Source organism: Bidens hawaiensis, unplaced genomic scaffold, assembly GCF_021521415.1.
Source record: "Bidens hawaiensis isolate Kalapana, Puna unplaced genomic scaffold, B.hawaiensis_p1.1 tig00005808_1, whole genome shotgun sequence".
Taxonomy (NCBI): Eukaryota; Viridiplantae; Streptophyta; class Magnoliopsida; order Asterales; family Asteraceae; genus Bidens; species Bidens hawaiensis.
The window spans coordinates 501,918-520,311 of record NW_027491383.1 but is presented as its reverse complement, the minus strand read 5'-3'; the positions used below and the strand labels follow the sequence as shown (position 1 = coordinate 520,311).

The 18,394-nt window shown below is 36.1% G+C and overlaps 1 protein-coding gene across 1 annotated transcript; it reads left to right on the top strand.

Moving 5' to 3' along the window:
• The first annotated feature begins 16,205 nt into the window (after nt 1-16,205).
• On the top strand, nt 16,206-17,638 carry LOC143630764 (uncharacterized). The gene is made up of 3 exons (XM_077099686.1): nt 16,206-16,973; nt 17,054-17,121; nt 17,361-17,638. Exons 1-3 carry the CDS (start codon nt 16,221-16,223, stop codon nt 17,494-17,496), a joined length of 957 nt encoding a protein of 318 aa, XP_076955801.1. The 5' UTR covers nt 16,206-16,220; the 3' UTR covers nt 17,497-17,638.
• The last annotated feature ends 756 nt before the right edge of the window (nt 17,639-18,394 follow it).

Below are 18,394 nucleotides of genomic sequence, written 5' to 3'. Positions count from 1 at the left end.
AATTTTCAAAAGTAGGGAATGCTGTAACTTTCGTCAATTTTCGATTCGTATTTTTATTTGTAAACCCGACCCGTTAGGTCGTTTGGTTATTTTGTCATGATTATTAATAAAGCATTCCCGACATTTATGTTAAAACGTTCGTTCATTTATTACTACATTTCATTACCCGAGGCTTATCGATAAACCACTTAAACGCGTAAATAATCCAAAACCGAAAACTATATAATTTAATTATAAAGTTTAAGGTTAAAAGTGTAAACTTTTAAATAAAAGTGTAAACTTTTAAAACCTATTTTAATAACTTAAAAGAGATTAAAATTACATTTAATTAGTTTATTAAAATCCAGGGGTTAAATGTGTAACTTGCATTTAAATTATATTAATTAATTAATGTTGTATTATATAAAAACCCTACCCCCGCCCCCATCCCCGTTTTTCCGGCCACCGTCACCGGTGGCGGCGCTGGAATTCCAAACACCCCTAAATCCATGATCTTTGACCCGGACTTTTAGTTTAACGCGTTTTGTCATCAATTAGCATCATTGTCTAACATATTAATTACATTGTAACAACCTTTAGCCGTGTTAATCATACCCGTGATACTCGCAGGAAAATCAGGGTAACCAAATCAAGGCATTTAACGCGCAGATACTCCACCCCTAGTATAAATAAGATCCTTAAACTCGACACAACTCGCTCACACTTCTCAATCCTCCTCTAATACACCGATTTGTCTGTAATTGGGAGTTTCTTTATTTTATTTTCCGGCAACCGGATTTCGATCAAAACAACATCTTATAAGGTAATTAAGATATACATATTAACGGCGCTTAAACGTTTATCAAAACCCCCAAACTTATTTGAGCAAACATTGACCGGATTCGTCAATTGAATTATTAGGGTTTATGTTCTTTATAAGAAGAAGATGAACCTGAAGTATTATATATATACATATATTGATTCTTAACTCTTAAACGAATATCCTTCTGGTTCAACTGGTTAAACTCATTTCATTGCAACAATGAGACCCTGGTTCGAAACCGGGGTCATGCACATTTTTTGTTTAATAAACCGGTTTTGTTAATGTTATTATTAATAAAATCCTTTTGAAACAGTTATTATATTTAAATATTAAGAACTAAACTATAAACGAATATGCAGTCTAGAGCAGCTGGTTGAACACGAGGGTTATAACTCCAAGACCCGGGTTCGAAACCCGGGTCAGTCACATTTTTTTTGTATTAATTAAATTCAATTTATTAATATTAATTAACCTTTTAATAAATTAAAAATCTAAATAAAGTTATAAAAACCTTTTTAAATTAAATAAAAATTATGTAAATTAACTATAAAATATACCTCACCATTCTACACTTAAAAACCAAGCTTTTCGTTTTCGTAAACCGTTATTAAAAATCGTTTACTAATCATAACGTAAACTTTAAGTTACTAAAAATCGTTTCGTTAAAGCAATAATTATATTTTCGACTTGTAAACAATAGTTCAAGTGTTTAAACTTTGTTTTCTCACCATTAAAGTGCTTAATTAATATTAACAACCCACCTTTCGTTAAAGCTTAAATAATAATAAAATAATCAAAAATATAAAAGTAATATAAAATAACACCTTTCAAGATATGCAATAATAAACCCCGTACGATTATCGATTAAGCCTTGTTTTTACTCACTTTAGTTAGTGCGGACCGCTTGCTTCGGCTTACGTGCCGTGTTCGGTTGTGGTTATCCTCAATTGCTTTCAAGTTATTCATATCCCTTTTGCCTCAATCGTTAAGGTGAGTTTTTCACCACCCCTTTTTAATGTTTTATTGTTTGGTGTAGCATTTGTATCCATATAAAAATTCAAGTATCGATTTCTTCTATTACAAAACTACAATTCGTATATGGACTTGTGTGTTATTTTTATTACTTGCACGTTGGGAAGCCCCTCATTAAGTATGATCATACGCCCCCCTTTGCACTCCTGTCCATTTGTATCGAGTGGAAAAGGGCCTCATTATCCAAGTACGTTGGTTGTTACCAATTGGAAATGACCTTACTTGCGCGATTATCAAAGTTCGTTGGTTGTACCAACTGGAAAGGACTTACTTGCTCGTTTATCACTTGTCCATGAGTTGTACGGTTTTTATGTATGTATTTAAAACTGTGGAAACTCACCGGCTATTTATAGCTGACCGTATTTTATACATATGTTACAGGTACCGTGAGTAGAGAATGAAGGACTAGAAGATGCTTAGAATACCTAGGATATTTAATAAACGAGACATTTGTTTAATTTATGATTTGATTTTAATTTGTATTCTTAATTTAACTTGTGTTACATGATGCTTTAATGAATTAATGTTATTATGGTCACCAAATAGTGCCACGTGTGTTGGAACAATCTGTTCATCACACTCGGGCGTTTCCGCCTAAGCCGGGGTGTTACAACAACCAATTCAATTCAAAATTGACCAAACCAGATCAATTACAACAAATTGATTTAGCATATGATCAATTAACATCAATATGAATGAACCTCAATCCATATAACATCTAATTATCCAGTTAATTTTAACGAATTGAGTGAATTAAGTCCGTACAAGTTCAAACACAAATTCATGTTCCAAAAACACCGAATTATCATAAATGATTCAACAGATCAACTAATCGGACCTTCCTTTAGCTATGATACCACTTGAGTGAGCTTGATTCATCTTCATTCTAACAGCTTACGATCTAGGCTTATGATTATAGCTTGATTATATGTCAATTATGTCTACCGTGTGTAATTGTGTGTTTTGAGAGTGAATTTGGACAGAGTAATGACACCCGATATCATAAAAATATTGAATTCATTAATTTCTTCATAAAATTACTGGCTTATATAGTTCTAACCCCATTCTCTAAACATGCTTAGTGAATAGGCTCCATACGCTACGCTATATTACGTCATTCGCCAAACAACCTTAGCGAATGGCCAAACTGGTCTTCATATGCTAACAAACCTTTGCATATGTCATTACAAAACAAAGCGCAATTTGCTAGACAAAACATAGCGAAAGGACTATTAATAATTGCAATCAAAACCCTATACTATAACAAAGGCCAAAACATGTAAAGAAAGTCCAAGACGACTAAACATGCATCAACATTCCAGACACACACACTACATATCGTGTAGCTAATTGATCTTCATATCAAGTAAACATGACACAGATAGATCATATACTGATTCCGTCACTATATCGAACCTAACCAAAGACTAGATCCATAGATAATTGACTTCACATACTCAAATAACTCTTGGTTGATAATAAAAATAATAATAATAATAATAATAATAATAATAATAATAAAAGTTAATACACGATATTTTTCTGAACATTTTGATATAAAACTTAACGAAAATATAGTTGTTTCTAAAACTATTATCTTTATATTTTAAGTTACTCTAACTTGTGTTTTAAATCGACCTTCAGGTGATAAGTAATTTTTGAAAAATTAATATTAATTTTTAAAATTAATTAATAAAATTCGCTAGATGATTTAAATAAAGTACACATGTATGGGGATACACCCGGTATCTACGCAAGTTTTTTTCACATTCACTAACACATTAAACATAAAGTAGTATTTACTTTCATAAACAAATTATTTATTACAGAAGTTATATATATTTAAACATCGTTCTACTAAGTTTAATAAATTATGGTTCCCTTAATTGAAAGTAATAAAATTTATTTATATATTCGTATTAGTTTCTTATTGTAATTTTGGATATGTTTAATTTAGAATGGTCACACGCGTCCATCTATCCTTACTCCTGGTCCTAAAATACATTAAAAAATAATCTATTATTATGTCAGGGTTTTGCTAGGGTTTGAACCCTAGTTTTCATTCCTAAAGGCAAGAGCCTTTACCACCTAGCTAAGGCTGGAACGGCTTGGATAGATTGATATTATAAGGAAAAAAAATTTTTTGTCCCAACTATTCCATTTTGGTCGGCGCTAGTCCCAACTATCATTTTGGCTGGAAACGGTCCCAACTTTCACATACGTTTCTTCCACCAGTCCGTGACTAACGGAGTACTAACTCCGTTATGTCATTGCTGACGTGTCCATCCTACTTGTCATAAACATATGACATGGCAGCCTACATGGATATTAGTTTTTATGTAACAATTTTACATTCATAATCAAAATCCCCAATTCTCTCCTCCACCAACTCCGGCGATGGTTCTTTTCCGGCAACTAGAGAAAGAGATCGCTAGCCATCCTCCAAGATCTAAACTCTTCACCACCAACACGTCAACCCCCCCACCCAATTTATCATATATGAATCGGGTTCCTGAATCGGAACACGGGGTGGGTCGCCGGAAAAACGGGACAAGGCGATTGGATACGAACTGAGATGAATAACGAATATGGGGGAGACGGCTCGAACAGATTCAAAACTCCGCAAGCATGATGGTGGTGATGCACAAAGTTGATGGTGGCCGGCCGCCCGGCTGGAGATAGAGGCTGACGAATTGGTGCATGTTACAGAAGCAAAATAGAAGTGTGAATCATAATGAGGTCGTAGTAGACTAGTAGTGGTATGAGATGATGATGATGATGATGATGATGATGATGGACACGGTGGCCTGAAATGCTGAACGTGACGGTGGTCGATACGGCGTTGGGCAGTGTTGGTGGGGGTGGCGGTAGTGGCGGTGGTGTGGGGAGGTGGGTTTGAGTTTTATGGCGGCGATGGGTGGGAGGTCGGAGTCCATGAGGGGTTTCTAATTCTCCGATTGCATGGTGGGGTTAGGATTTGACTGACGGACGACGGTTTGTTGGGGTTTAACAAGATTATCAAAGTCATAAAATCCCAATTTTATGAAAAACGCAGCGGAAATTAATTTTAAATCTTGTTAATTTGATATGTATAAAACCAATTTTACACATGTAAAACCCAATCCCGGATCCAAATACGAAATACATACTATCAATCACATGCATGTAACTATAAGTCCATGCATGTTAAAGCTACCTTTAAAATCCAAGGAAGAGGAAGGAGATGATGATGATGAAGAAGGCAAGAACTTGAATATGAAGCTCCTCAAGCTAGCATACCCCAAGATTTCCAACAACCACCACTTGTTGCTAGGATTTGGTAACACTTGACAACTCCTCCTTGTTCTTGTTCTCGGCCGTCCAGGAGAAAGTAGAGAGGAAGAAATGTGCAGAGGATTTTTCCTCTAGTGTACTTGTTCATGTGTTGTGTAAGTTATGTTGTGTTATGAGAGAAAAAACAAAGAAAGAAAGATATAGTCTTTCAAATATGGCACCACTCAAGGGACCAATTAATACCTTTGCATGCCTCCACTACCAAGTTTATAATAATAAAGTAATAGGAAGGAGAAAAGGAGGGGGGGCCACCCTTTCTCCACCTTGTTCAAATTTAAAACTATTTTATATCATAAAACTTGTGTTATAAAATTGTTATGTAAACTTATATAATTAAAAGTTACACAACTTAATAAACATGCAAGGTTAATTATGCTTACATGTTGTTATTTAACCAACTTAAATAACACTATGTAATGTTCTCTCATAAAATATAAATCATCCATATGATTTATTTATTACACAAGTACTTTGTATTTAGAAACCTCTTTCTAAATAACTTAAGTGTTAATATTCATTTGTTATGATCATATCATATATAAACAAATATTATTGGTGTTTGTCTAGCCTGTTATTGGGTATGACCCGACTTAGATCATGACATACTAGCCACATCAATTATAATATGTGTATTTGGCATACCGAGTCCAACAATCTCCCACTTGCACAAGATACATTGAAGATTGACGCAAGTAGTAAATACCGCCTAACTACGGTTTACTACCCCTAATACGCATGACAAAGTGCCATTCAATAACATCATCCTCTTCAAGTCCCTTACTTGAAATGATTTAGGTACATTTATCATTTATCATTTTGCCTCAGATGTCATGTCAAATCCAGAGACACAGAGTGATCATTCTCTGTTGATTTAACTTTCAGGCCTTAGACATCTCACTCTCAACGAATAAGAGGGACAAATCCCCTCTTGACTACATACGTCTCTCACAATCACCTTGTACCATACCTGATCTTAGACTTATGTACTGCCATGTTTCAGAGCAGCGAAGAACTAAGTCAAAGTACAATATTCGATGAATATCATGACCCAATATGTATCTCAGGTCGGAGGATACAATGATATTCGCCTTTACTCAAATTTACTTATGATCAATCACAAGGATTCCATGTAGTAACATTTGAGAGCGGGCCAGTTCAATATTTATAACCCATAAATATCTATGAACCTTGGCAGCAACCCTTGCTCTATATTCATATCCCATGAATATCCACCAATCCAAGTTCATAATAGTCTTACCTTCATATTTGTTCCCACAAATATGAGCGACTACGGACATTTAGAATAAGTAACTTATTCACGGATTTAAACATGCTAAAATGGAACATAACTCAAAATGTCATAATCATAACCATAATCATATGAATGAGTTAAAATAACAATTTTTCCGATATCCAAATACAAAATTCGATCATATCCAATCACTAGAATATCGAAGTCCTAAGGCACAATTATGACCCTTATGCTTTGGCCTTTCAAGGAGCTTCGTGAGTGGATCCGCAACGTTTTAATCGGTGTGAACTTTGAGAATACATATCTTTCCTTTTTCAACTTCATCCTTTTTGTAGTTGAACCTCCGCACAATGTGCCTCGTCTTTTGATGCGCACGAGGTTCCTTGATTTGCGCAATCGCACCCTCGTTGTCACAAAAGATCTCTAGAGGGTCCTGAATGGTACGGACTATCCCTAGGTCGGCAATGAATTTTCTAATCCTCGCAACTTCTTGAGCTGCCAATGAGGCGGCGATGTATTCCGATTCCGTGGTGGACAAAGCTACCACATCTTGTTTTGAGCTCTTCCAAGAGACTGTCCCACCATTCATAATGAAAACATATCCCGATTGTGATCTAGAATCATCTCGATCGGATTGGAAACTCGCATCCGTGTAATCATTTACAACGAGTTCCTCTTCACCCGAACCATATATTAGAAACATATCCTTAGTCCTTCTAAGGTATTTCAATATACTCTTAACCCCCATCCAATGGCTACTTCCCGGATTATGTTGGAATCTACTTGTCAAGCTTAAAGTGCATGACACATCTGGTCTAGTGCATACCATTGCATACATGATGGATCCAATAGCCGATGCGTATGGGATTCCATTCACTTTCTCTTGCTCATCCTTTGAGCTTGGACATTGAGACCTGCTTAATATCGTTCCTCTTTGAATAGGTACCAAACCTTTCTTAGAGTTCTCCATCTTGAACCTTTTCAAGATTTTGTCAATGTATGCACTTTGGTTTAAACCTATCAACCGCCTTGATCTATCCCTAAAGATCTTTATTCCCAAAATATAGGTGGCTTCACCAAGATCCTTGATAGAAAAACGACTTCCAAGCCATGCTTTTACACCTTCCATGGTTGGAATGTCATTCCCAAATAGTAGTATGTCATCAACATACAATACTAAGAAGGTAATGATGCTCCCACTAGCTTTCTTATACACACAAGCTTCATCACCATTCTTAATGAACCAAATTTCTTAACTTCTTCATCAAAACGGTGATTCCAACTTCTAGATGCTTGTTTCAATCCATAGATTGATTTCTTTAACTTGCATACTTTATTAGGATGTTGTGGATCGACAAAACCTTCGGGTTGAACCATGTAGACATCTTCCTCAAGATGCCCATTCAGGAAAGTGGTTTTGACATCCATTTGCCATATCTCATAGTCATAATATACGGCTATGGCAAACAATATCCTAATAGACTTTAGCATTGCTACGGGAGAAAAAGTTTCATCATAGTCAACCCCTTGAGTTTGAGTGAAACCTTTTGCTACAAGTCTTGCTTTATAAGTATCCAAGTTTCCATGCATATCGGTTTTCTTCTTGAAAACCCACTTACTTCCAACCGGTTTGGAATTAAGAGGTGGTACAACCAAGTCCCTTACTTGGTTGTCATGCATGGATTGCATCTCTACGTTCATGGCTTCAAGCCATTTGTCACAATCGGGTTGTGACATTGCATCACGGTATGTGGTGGGTTCATCCGAATCTACCACATAGCATCCATCCATGAAAAATCCATATCTTTCGGATGGATGACTAATCCTACCGGATTTGCGAACGTTTTGTGTATGTTGATCAACCATTTGATCATTCTCAACAACCTCTTGTTGATTGCTAGTATCAACCAAACGTGTATCGATTTGTAGTTCTCGATCCTCCTCGAGTTCCACCGTTCTACTAGTACCTTCCATAAGGAACTTAGTTTCCATGAACTCGGCCTTTCGAGCAACGAACACCTTTTGCTCGCTTAGGTTGTAGAAATAATATCCCATAGAGTCCTTGGGATATCCTACAAAAATACACTTAGTGGATCGACTTTCAAGTTTATTTTGGGTGTTGCTCTTGACATAAGCCTCACAACCCCATACCTTTAAATATGATGGTGATGGAGCCCTTCCATTCCATATTTCAAAAGGTGTTTTGTCCACTTTCATGGTTGGGGCCATATTAAGAATACAGGCCGCAGAGAGAAAAGCGAAACCCCAAAATGATAGAGCCAATGTGCTTCTAGCCATCATAGATCGAACCATATCCAATAGAGTTCGATTCCTCCTTTCGGACACACCATTGTGTTGTGGTGTTCCGGGTGGAGTAAGTTGTGAGATGATCCCACAACTACTAAGATGATCTCGGAAAACATCACTTAGGTATTCACCTCCTCTATCCGAACGAAGTACTTTGATGGTTTTATCGAGTTGATTTTGTACTTCATTTTGGAAGACTTTGAACATTTCAAAGGTTTCATCTTTGTGTCTTAACAAGTACACATACCCATAACGACTATAATCGTCGATAAAGGTAATGAAGTATCTTTCATCATTACTTGTCATTGCTTTAAAGGGACCACATACATCCAAACGTATGATACCCAGTAAGTCTTTTGCCCCTTCATTTGTTCCACTAAAGGGGTCCCCGGTCATCTTTCTAAGTAAACAAGACTCACACTTATCAAATGAATCATCTCCACTTGATTCCAAAAGACCATTATTTTTAAGTGTATGTATGCGATCTTTGTTTATATAACCGAGGAGACAATGCCAAAGATAAGTCTAACTCAAATCCATTTTGAGTTTGTTGGTGCTTGATTGGTACAACATGTTATCAAAGGATGTGTTATCATGAACTAATTCATAAATGCCATTAAACGGCATTGCTTTAAAATAAAAGACATTATTCATGAAAACACAAATACCATTGTCCACAAATTTAAAATCATACCCATATTGTCTTAACAAAGAAACGGAGATAATGTTCCTATTCAAACTAGGAGCATACAAAATATCTTTCAAAATAACTTCCAAACCATTTCGAAGGTTCAATGTGTAGTCTCCTTGGGCTTCGACAACAACCTTCGCTCCGTTGCCCATGAAGAGACTAATATCTCCTTTCTTAAATCCTTCATTTCCCTTGAACCCCTGCAATAAATTACAAATATGAGTTCCACATCCGGTATCCAACACCCATGTGTTAGAGGAAATAAGATTAAGATCAATATGAATCATGAAAGTTGTACCCGAGGTTTGCCCCGCATCCCTCTTAGCTTTCAACTTTTTTAGACGGGTTGGACAATTCCTCATCCAATGCCCAATCTTCCCACATCCAAAGCATGGATCCTCCGAGCTAACCTTTAGCTTCTTTGGTTTAGGTTGTTCCACTTTTCCCTTTCCCTTGAACCTTCCCATGTGTTGTCCTTTGCCTTTGGCAACCTTTACCTTGGGTTCCGGGTGATGCCTTTTCTTATTGCCTCCCTTATTGATTGTGAGAACGGGTAAAACCTTTTTACCCATTCCCGTCTCGGCCGTTTTGAGCATTGCGTGAAGCTCACCAATACTCTTGTCCCACCCATTCATGTTATAATTCATAATAAATATCTCAAACCTCTTTGTTAGCCCATTTAGGATCAAATCCGTGGCTAACTCCTTCGAGACGGGACAATTAAGGCGCTCGAGACGATCAATGTGGCTTTTCATCTTAAGTACATAAGATGACACCGATTGGGTTTCTTCCATACGACATACATGAAGCGCTCGAACCGTTTCGAAGCGTTCCACACTAGCTTGTGTAAGGAACATTTCCTTAAGTTGGGTGATCATGTCGTACGCCCCATGAAGTTCAAAATCCTTTTGAATATCAGGAATCATAGTTCCCAACATGAGGCAAGAAACTTGCACCGAATCCTCATTGTGCTTAACCCGTTCATTACGGTCTTGGACATCGTCAACACTAGGTTCATCGGGAATAGGATCCTCTAATACGTAGTATTTCTTTTCTTGCTTGAGAACGATTCTCAAGTTTTGATACCAATCCATAAAGTTGGTATAGTTTAGACGATCCTTGTCAAGAATGGATCTTAGTGATAGGTTATTTACGGGTGGAATAATAACGTTAGGTGGATTGTTGATTGCGGCCATCTACAGACATAACAAAGCTTAATTTTAGTATTTTCGATATCAATTATTTTAATCGTTAATACCATTTTATGTCTCCAAGACAATTAATGATTAAAATCTAGAACCCAACGTTACATTCAAATAGTAGTTAGGTGACATTTATCCTACTATTTAAATTAACAAGGTAGTCAACGTTTGACCATTGCAACCCTTTGCAACTTCTAGTTTTATGGGATCGGTTAAACATCTTATGTTTAGTCGGCATGTTTAATCCCATCAACACCATTGTACGCCATGCTTCGATGACCCTATTCACATGGTTTCCAATTTAAGTCATCCTACTTACACATACGTGTGAGTTTACACATACAAGTGGTTAGATGACCTTTATCCCACAAATATGGCAAACCCACCTCCAACTCACAAATTTCCTCTAATGCGGTTAGGTGACCTTTATCCCACACCGGGTTCCCAAGTGATTCGAGTGTCGTATAAAAGGATGGTGTTCAACTTATTTTATAAAAGGGATTTTAGTTTTCAAAATTCTAGATTGGAAAACCTTTTTGTACCTTTCATTTGCATGCATTCAAATGTATGGTACTTAGTTGAAAAACCCATTTTTCAAAGTTCCTATTAATAAAACCCATTTTATTATGAAATCATTAGCCATTAATAAAACCAATTTTTATTACCTAATGATTTCTAAGGATCCAATTTTATGCTTAGTTGTTGATTTTAAGTTGTTAACAATCCAAATTGTAATAACATACACAAAAGTAAATCAACCATGCAAGCATAAAATACACAACCACAAGTTCATAACCATAGCCTCCTAATGTTGACCATACTTGTTGACCAATGACAAGTGTGTCAAAAGGTCTCTCCTAAGGGACTCAAAAGGACATGAGCTTGTGTCGGTGAACTCCCACTTGATCCCGCATCCAAATGCTCCAAGTGTTCACCCCCGTGTTGTGGTCTCATTCATTTTATTTGGGCTCTCTTCCTTGAATCTTCTTTTACAAAACATATCATAATACATTTTTCTTGTAAAAGAAATGCTCCTAATCTACTTATTATTACAAACCAATTGAAAGAATAAATAGATTACAAACCCAAAGAAATATTACAACCATATTGAATGAACAAACAACCACTTTGAATAAACAAACAATCAACACAAACATTCAACCAAACACAAGGTCATGGCTAGGTTATGAACATCTATTACATATCCATATATGCAATAATACAAGACCCAAAATGGTTCCCCTTTGCCCCTTGAAACTTTCGGCCAAAACAAACAAAAAACCGAAAGTTCCGGGTTTTGTCCAAACAACACAATCAATCATCCAAATGACTTAGTTTTTCAAGATTACCACATGCATGTAAAGTATAACCTTGAAAAATCATGGGGTAACCAAAACCCCCAAAATTTTTTGCCAATGGTAAACCCCACCATAAACCCGAAAATTTTTGGGTCTAATGAAGCATGCATCCGTATAAGCGGTTGTTGATTCCATTGTTGGGTTTTAACAAGATTATTAAAGTCATAAAATCCCAATTTTATGAAAAACGCAGCGGAAATTAATTTTAAATCTTGTTAATTTGATATGTATAAAACCAATTTTACACATGCAAAACCCAAGCCCGGATCCAAATACAAAATACATACTATCAAACACATGCATGTCACTATAAGTCCATGCATGTTAAAGCTACCTTTCAAATCCAAGGAAGACGAAGGAGATGATGATGAAGAAGGCAAGAACTTGAATATGAAGCTCCTCAAGCTAGCATACCCTAAGCTTTCCAATAAACACCACTTGTAGTTAGGATTTGGTAACACTTGACAACTCCTCCTTGTTCTTGTTCTCGGCCGTCCAAGAGAAAGTAGAGAGGAAGAAATGTGCAGAGGATTTTTCCTCTAGTGTACTTGTTCATGTGTTGTGTAAGTTATGTTGTGTTATGAGAGAAAAAACAAAGAAAGAAAGATATAGTCTTTCAAATATGGCACCACTCAAGGGACCAATTAATACCTTTGCATGCCTCCACTACCAAGTTTATATTAATAAAGTAATAGGAAGGAGAAAAGGAGGGGGGGCCACCCTTTCTCCACCTTGTTCAAATTTAAAACTATTTTATATCATAAAACTTGTGTTATAAAATTGTTATGTAAACTTATATAATTAAAAGTTACACAACTTAATAAACATGTAAGGTTAATTATGCTTACATATTGTTATTTAACCAACTTAAATAACACTATGTAATGTTCTCTCATAAAATATAAATCATCCATATGATTTATTTATTACACAAGTACATTGTATTTAGAAACCTCTTTCTAAATAACTTAAGTGTTAATATTCATTTGTTATGATTATATCATAGATAAACAAATATTATTGGTGTTTGTCTAGCCTGTTATTGGGTATGACCCGACTTGGATCATGACATACTAGCCACATCAATTATAATATGTGTCTTGGGCATACCGAGTCCAACCCGGTTGACTTGAGATTGAGAATAAATGATCGTTTAATTTCATATCCACGTTGGCTGCCACGTAACGTTTTTTGACAAGTCAGATGGACACATCAGCAAAAACATAACGGAGTTAGTACTCCGTCAGTCGCGGAATGGTGGAAGAAACGAATGCTAAAGTTGGGACCATTTCCAGCCAAAATGAAAGTTAGGACCAACGCCGACAAAAATAAAATAGTTTGGACGAATAAAAACCAATTTTCATATTATAAAAGTTCAATAAGTTGCTATAGTTATAAATTATATTAATACCAATATAATAAACGTCATTATGCCCCATTTATAAGTTGTAATTCATACAACCACATTCACAAGCATGAAATAGTGAAACACACGTATTTGCACATATGGGTCACAACTTATATGACTCCTTAGTTCAACATACACACCCCATATCAAGATACACTCACTTCGACTCATGTAATTTAATAAGAACACCTTGAGGGTGACAACCATATACAATCACATCCCACGCATTCTTGGCTAATTCCCAATAATGTTATAAATTATTTAAAGTCTCTTGTTTAAAAATAAATCTGCGAAGCTGTAGTAATTTAGTATTTTCGCCCACTTATGGTAGGTATTTTGTTTAAAGCAAAAACTCTAAGAAAAGGTAGACTCATAGAGCTTTCCATCTATATATATATTACGCCCCAAACGGATGCTCGATTAATTTTCTATGAATATTTTAAAACCCGTTAAATTTGGAAATAAGCTGAATTTTCAGGACTTAGGCGCTCGACCCATTATCAGTTTGCATTCTTTCTTTATGAGTTTAAACCCCCAAAGCCCCATCAAAACGATACGTTATTATAAAGTTTTATTCAACAATTTGTATTAAACCACCTTAACCACAACAATTTTTAATCAATACGATCCAAACTCATTTATTATTATAATTTAGTCCTTGTAACAACATATAGTTAACAACAGTTAACAGACACGACACTTCAACTAATATTCGGTCACACGTATAATTGCATAAAACATACAATTTTTTAATAATAATTCACATGGTATAAAACTAGTTACAACCCACTAGTTTCACCAAACACAATTCGGGTCACTCACATTTTCCCGTATGAGGAGTGTTGTTTGTTACTCGCTTGACTCATTGCCTTCCAAGCTATGTCTTGCTTATCTTGACAACAAGGTTTATAATAACCTCAGTATGCCCACTAGTTTACAAATGATGACACACAAGTAATCGTTACAACTCATACACATTTTTACTATTTTGTTTTCTAGTTTAGACATTTCATCGAACACCTTGCGGGCATGAACTATAATTCACCATTTTCGTATCCATATAAACTCCCATACCCTTTTAATCATCAAAGATGTCTACTTATTTCATTATCGCCAAAAATACCATCTTTTAAGTTTTTCTTGATTAAAATCACCATTGTTTTAGATTCACAAGTCATGTTCAGAATTTACTCAAATTACTATTTGACAATTTAGTAATCAAACTTTGACATGCAATTGAATCTAAAACCAATAACTACAATTAATCAATCTAGCATACAACTTAGAGTTTTCTACAACAAAATCGAGCACCAAAAATCCCTAATACTCAGTTTTGAATCAAGAACCATATGAAACACTAACTTTATAATTTCATAGTCAAAACTCATAAATGACTTATCGAGGCCTTAGAGAAATCGAGTAAGGATTGCATGATCACATTGAATCATTTAGATTCGCGACCTTGGTAGAGGATTTCAACCTCCTCTCCTCGTCTCAGCCTCTGTTCAGCATATCATGGGCGTCGCTTTTTTTTCTTTGTAAGTTGATCTCTTTTTAGTTATTTAATAAAAAAAATCCTCCAATGCCTCGTTTACACTTAAACTTTACAATTAAACAAGTTAGTCCTAATGTTTAACTAATATAACTAAACATCCTTGATAAAATTCTCAATTCTCAAACCAAATAAATGTTATGTTATAGTAATTCTTTAGATAATATTTCACTTCAGGGTAAATATTTATAGATATAAATATATTAAAAATCTAACGAAAATTAGGACGTTACAGATAAACTCTGACAGAAAATGATATAATTTTGAACCTACACGACTCGTATTAACACCTGGTGTCCGAATAACCTATGTATTGTAGAAATAAACCGATGCCACAGTTTTTTAGAGGCACAACTTTTTACCCCTTCACCATGTATGTTATGTAAACCATGCCGGTTTGAAAATTCTTAAGGAGTTTGATTGAGATAAATTTAATAGAAATTTTAGTGCTACATAAAATTAGAAAAATAGGATTTAAATAATCCTAAATTTTTTATTATTGGTAAATAACAGTCTCAACTAGTGAAATGCTTGCTGGCAGTTCTATCTTTTAATATGATTGCTCCCACGATCCGTGACTAATAGAATCCTAACGTTGTTAGTTGTCGATCGTTGGAAAAAAGTTTTTGGCAGAAAAACTCATGTTTTTGTTGAAAAACTCAACATAAACACCACCGCTGACCACCACCAACAACAACCAACCACCACCACTTAAGCACCACCAACTGAATCCAACGGTGGCTCTAAGGTTCCTGCAATCTCAATAAGTGAGGCTTTACCGGAGAAAAAGTTTCTAAAGATCCAGTCTAAGGCTAAAAAGAGGTTTTGTACAAAAATGTTGTGTTCTCCTATCAAAAAGGAGTTTCCCGGGCAAAAACGTTTTTTCGATGACTGACAGCAGTAGTATTCTGTTAGTCGCGAATCGTGAGAGTAAATATGTTAAAAGATGAAATCATCAGCAATTATTCCATAAATTTAAATTGTTGTTTGCCGGTCAATAATACATAATTGGGTGGTTAGTTAAGTCTAATTTTCCTTAAAAGTTAAAAATCAGTGAATAAGATTTCTTATTTACATACATATTTTACGAGTATAAATAATAATCAAATAAATAAAAAAGATCCCAAAGTTAGTTTTGGAAATTGACAATTGCTCGCTCATTAACGTAAACCTGAAACCTTAAAAACAGATGACTTGCCTACACCAACTCTACCTTCCCTCCTCTACTTAAACCACCACCGCCCCTCTACTTTTCAAACCACACTCAATCTATTCTTCCAGCAATGGTGAACCTAGTGGCAATTCAGGAGCCACTCATCATCTTCTTAATGAAACTCTCCGGAGTCCGAACCCACAAAGTTGTAATCGAGCCCGGAACCATCATGAACTTCTGGGTTCCAAACGAAACCATCCAACAACCCAAAAAGAACTCCAAAACCACATTAGTCACCGCCATCCCCCCGAAACCCAACAAACCCGTGGTCATCTTGGTCCATGGGTTTGCAGCCGAAGGAATTGCCACTTGGCAATTCCAAATCGGGGGGCTCTCCAAAAACTACTCGGTTTACGTCCCGGATCTTTTATTCTTCGGGGGATCGATATCTGATTGCCCGGACCGATCACCAAGGTTCCAAGCCGAGTGTTTGGTCAAAGGACTGAGGAAACTGGGAGTTGAGCGGTGTGTGGTGGTGGGGTTTAGTTATGGCGGGATGGTGGCGTTTAAGATGGCGGAGTTGTACCCGGAAATGGTTCGGGCCATGGTGATATCAGGGTCGATACTGGCCATGACGGATTCGATAAGCGAACAGACGCTTAAAGGGTTGGGGTTTTCGTCGTCTTCGGAGCTTCTGTTGCCGGATTCTGTTAAGGGTTTGAAGGCTTTGTTGTCGGTCGCGACATACAAGAACTTATGGTTTCCGGATCGGCTTCATAAGGATTATTTGGAGGTGATGTTTAATAACAGGAAGGAAAGAGGTGAGTTGTTGGAGGGTTTGACTGTTAGCAACAAAGATACTATTGTTCCGGAGTTTAAACAGGTACGATAATGATAGATTTGATGTTGGTTTATGTGGTTATGTACGATGTAATGATTTGAGATGATCCTATGTTGTTTCAGAGAATTCATCTTCTTTGGGGGGAGAATGATCAGATATTCAAGATGGAGCTAGCTCAAAACATGAAATGGTATCATTTAGTTTTTTTGGTTTATTATTTGAGTTCAAAATTTTGGGTCCCAAAAAGAAAAATAGAAAAAATAAATAATAAAATAGTTGAAATTCAGTTTTTTTTTTTTTATATTTTTTATATTCTTTTTAAGATATAAAATCAGACTGTTCGTTTTGGGTTGGGTTATTTTGATTTTATGCACAACTTCAACTCATAGTTTCTCAAACAAATTTTATTGGATTTTGATTGGTTTACAGGCAATTAGGGGAGAATACGAGTGTTGAAGGGATAAGTAAAGCCGGGCATCTTGTTCATATAGAACGACCGTGTGTCTACGCGAGGTGTCTGAAGAAGTTTCTTGACTCGTTACCAGTTGATGAACCTCAAAAATAGCGTTGTATCATCTTTATGATTTGTGTCTTGAGTAGTTCAATATAAGTATGTTGATTGATGTTTATTCAAGTGAATGTTCGTGTATCATTGTTTGCATCAATTTGTTATGAAAATAAAGTGAATGGTTAATTTATTGGTTTCTTAATTATCTTTTCATTAAACTGTAATTAGGCAATATTAAATATATTTGTGTTGGACCCATGATTTTTATACCGCTATCACTCCCTGTATATGTTAAATGAGTTGGTGTCACTCTGATAATCAAATACGTGAAATACATATGAAAACTTAGTATGGATATCATATAAGACCATTTGCAGTGGAGGTCAATGATGTCTATGTGGTAGTTATACACGGAGATGCCAAGAACCATCCATTGTGTCAGTGGCCATTTGGTCCACTGGCACTAGCTAGGATGGATAAGACTCCGTGGCTCATATGGTCACAAGTTTGAATCCCACTTTCAACATAAATAACTTCCTGTCATGAATACAGATGCCATTGAGTTCTCAGGCTTAGGCAAGTCAAAGGGTTTTACGAGTTGTTGGTTTCCTTCTTGAATGGGTTGGCATTATCATCGAGCGGAAAACTAACGATGAACGGTTGAAATCCTGTCTGTGGTATAAACACGCCTGGAGGCATGCTACTGAGCCCAAATTGCCATCATCAAAAGTATCCATTGTAGTGAGCTTTTAGATATTTTTGGCGTTGAAGTTGGTGAGGACTGACGAAGGAGTTCCTAGTGTTTACAACTTAAGTCCATCATTGTAGGACCGTCCAAACCGCTCGTCGCTCGAACTCGCTCGCCACTCGCTCGGAAATTGCTCGAAACTTGCGCGCTCGTTTTTTCGTTCGATTGTAAACGAGCCGCTCTGCTCAGTTCGGTTTCAAAACGAGC

Excerpts from the sequence above, each read along its gene's own strand:
- LOC143630764 (XM_077099686.1), top strand. The coding sequence starts at position 16,221 with ATGGTGAACCTAGTGGCAATTCAGGAGCCACTCATCATCTTCTTAATG. Across the intron at positions 16,974-17,053 it reads TTGTTCCGGAGTTTAAACAG|AGAATTCATCTTCTTTGGGG; the intron begins GTACGATAATGA and ends ATGTTGTTTCAG. Across the intron at positions 17,122-17,360 it reads CTAGCTCAAAACATGAAATG|GCAATTAGGGGAGAATACGA; the intron begins GTATCATTTAGT and ends ATTGGTTTACAG.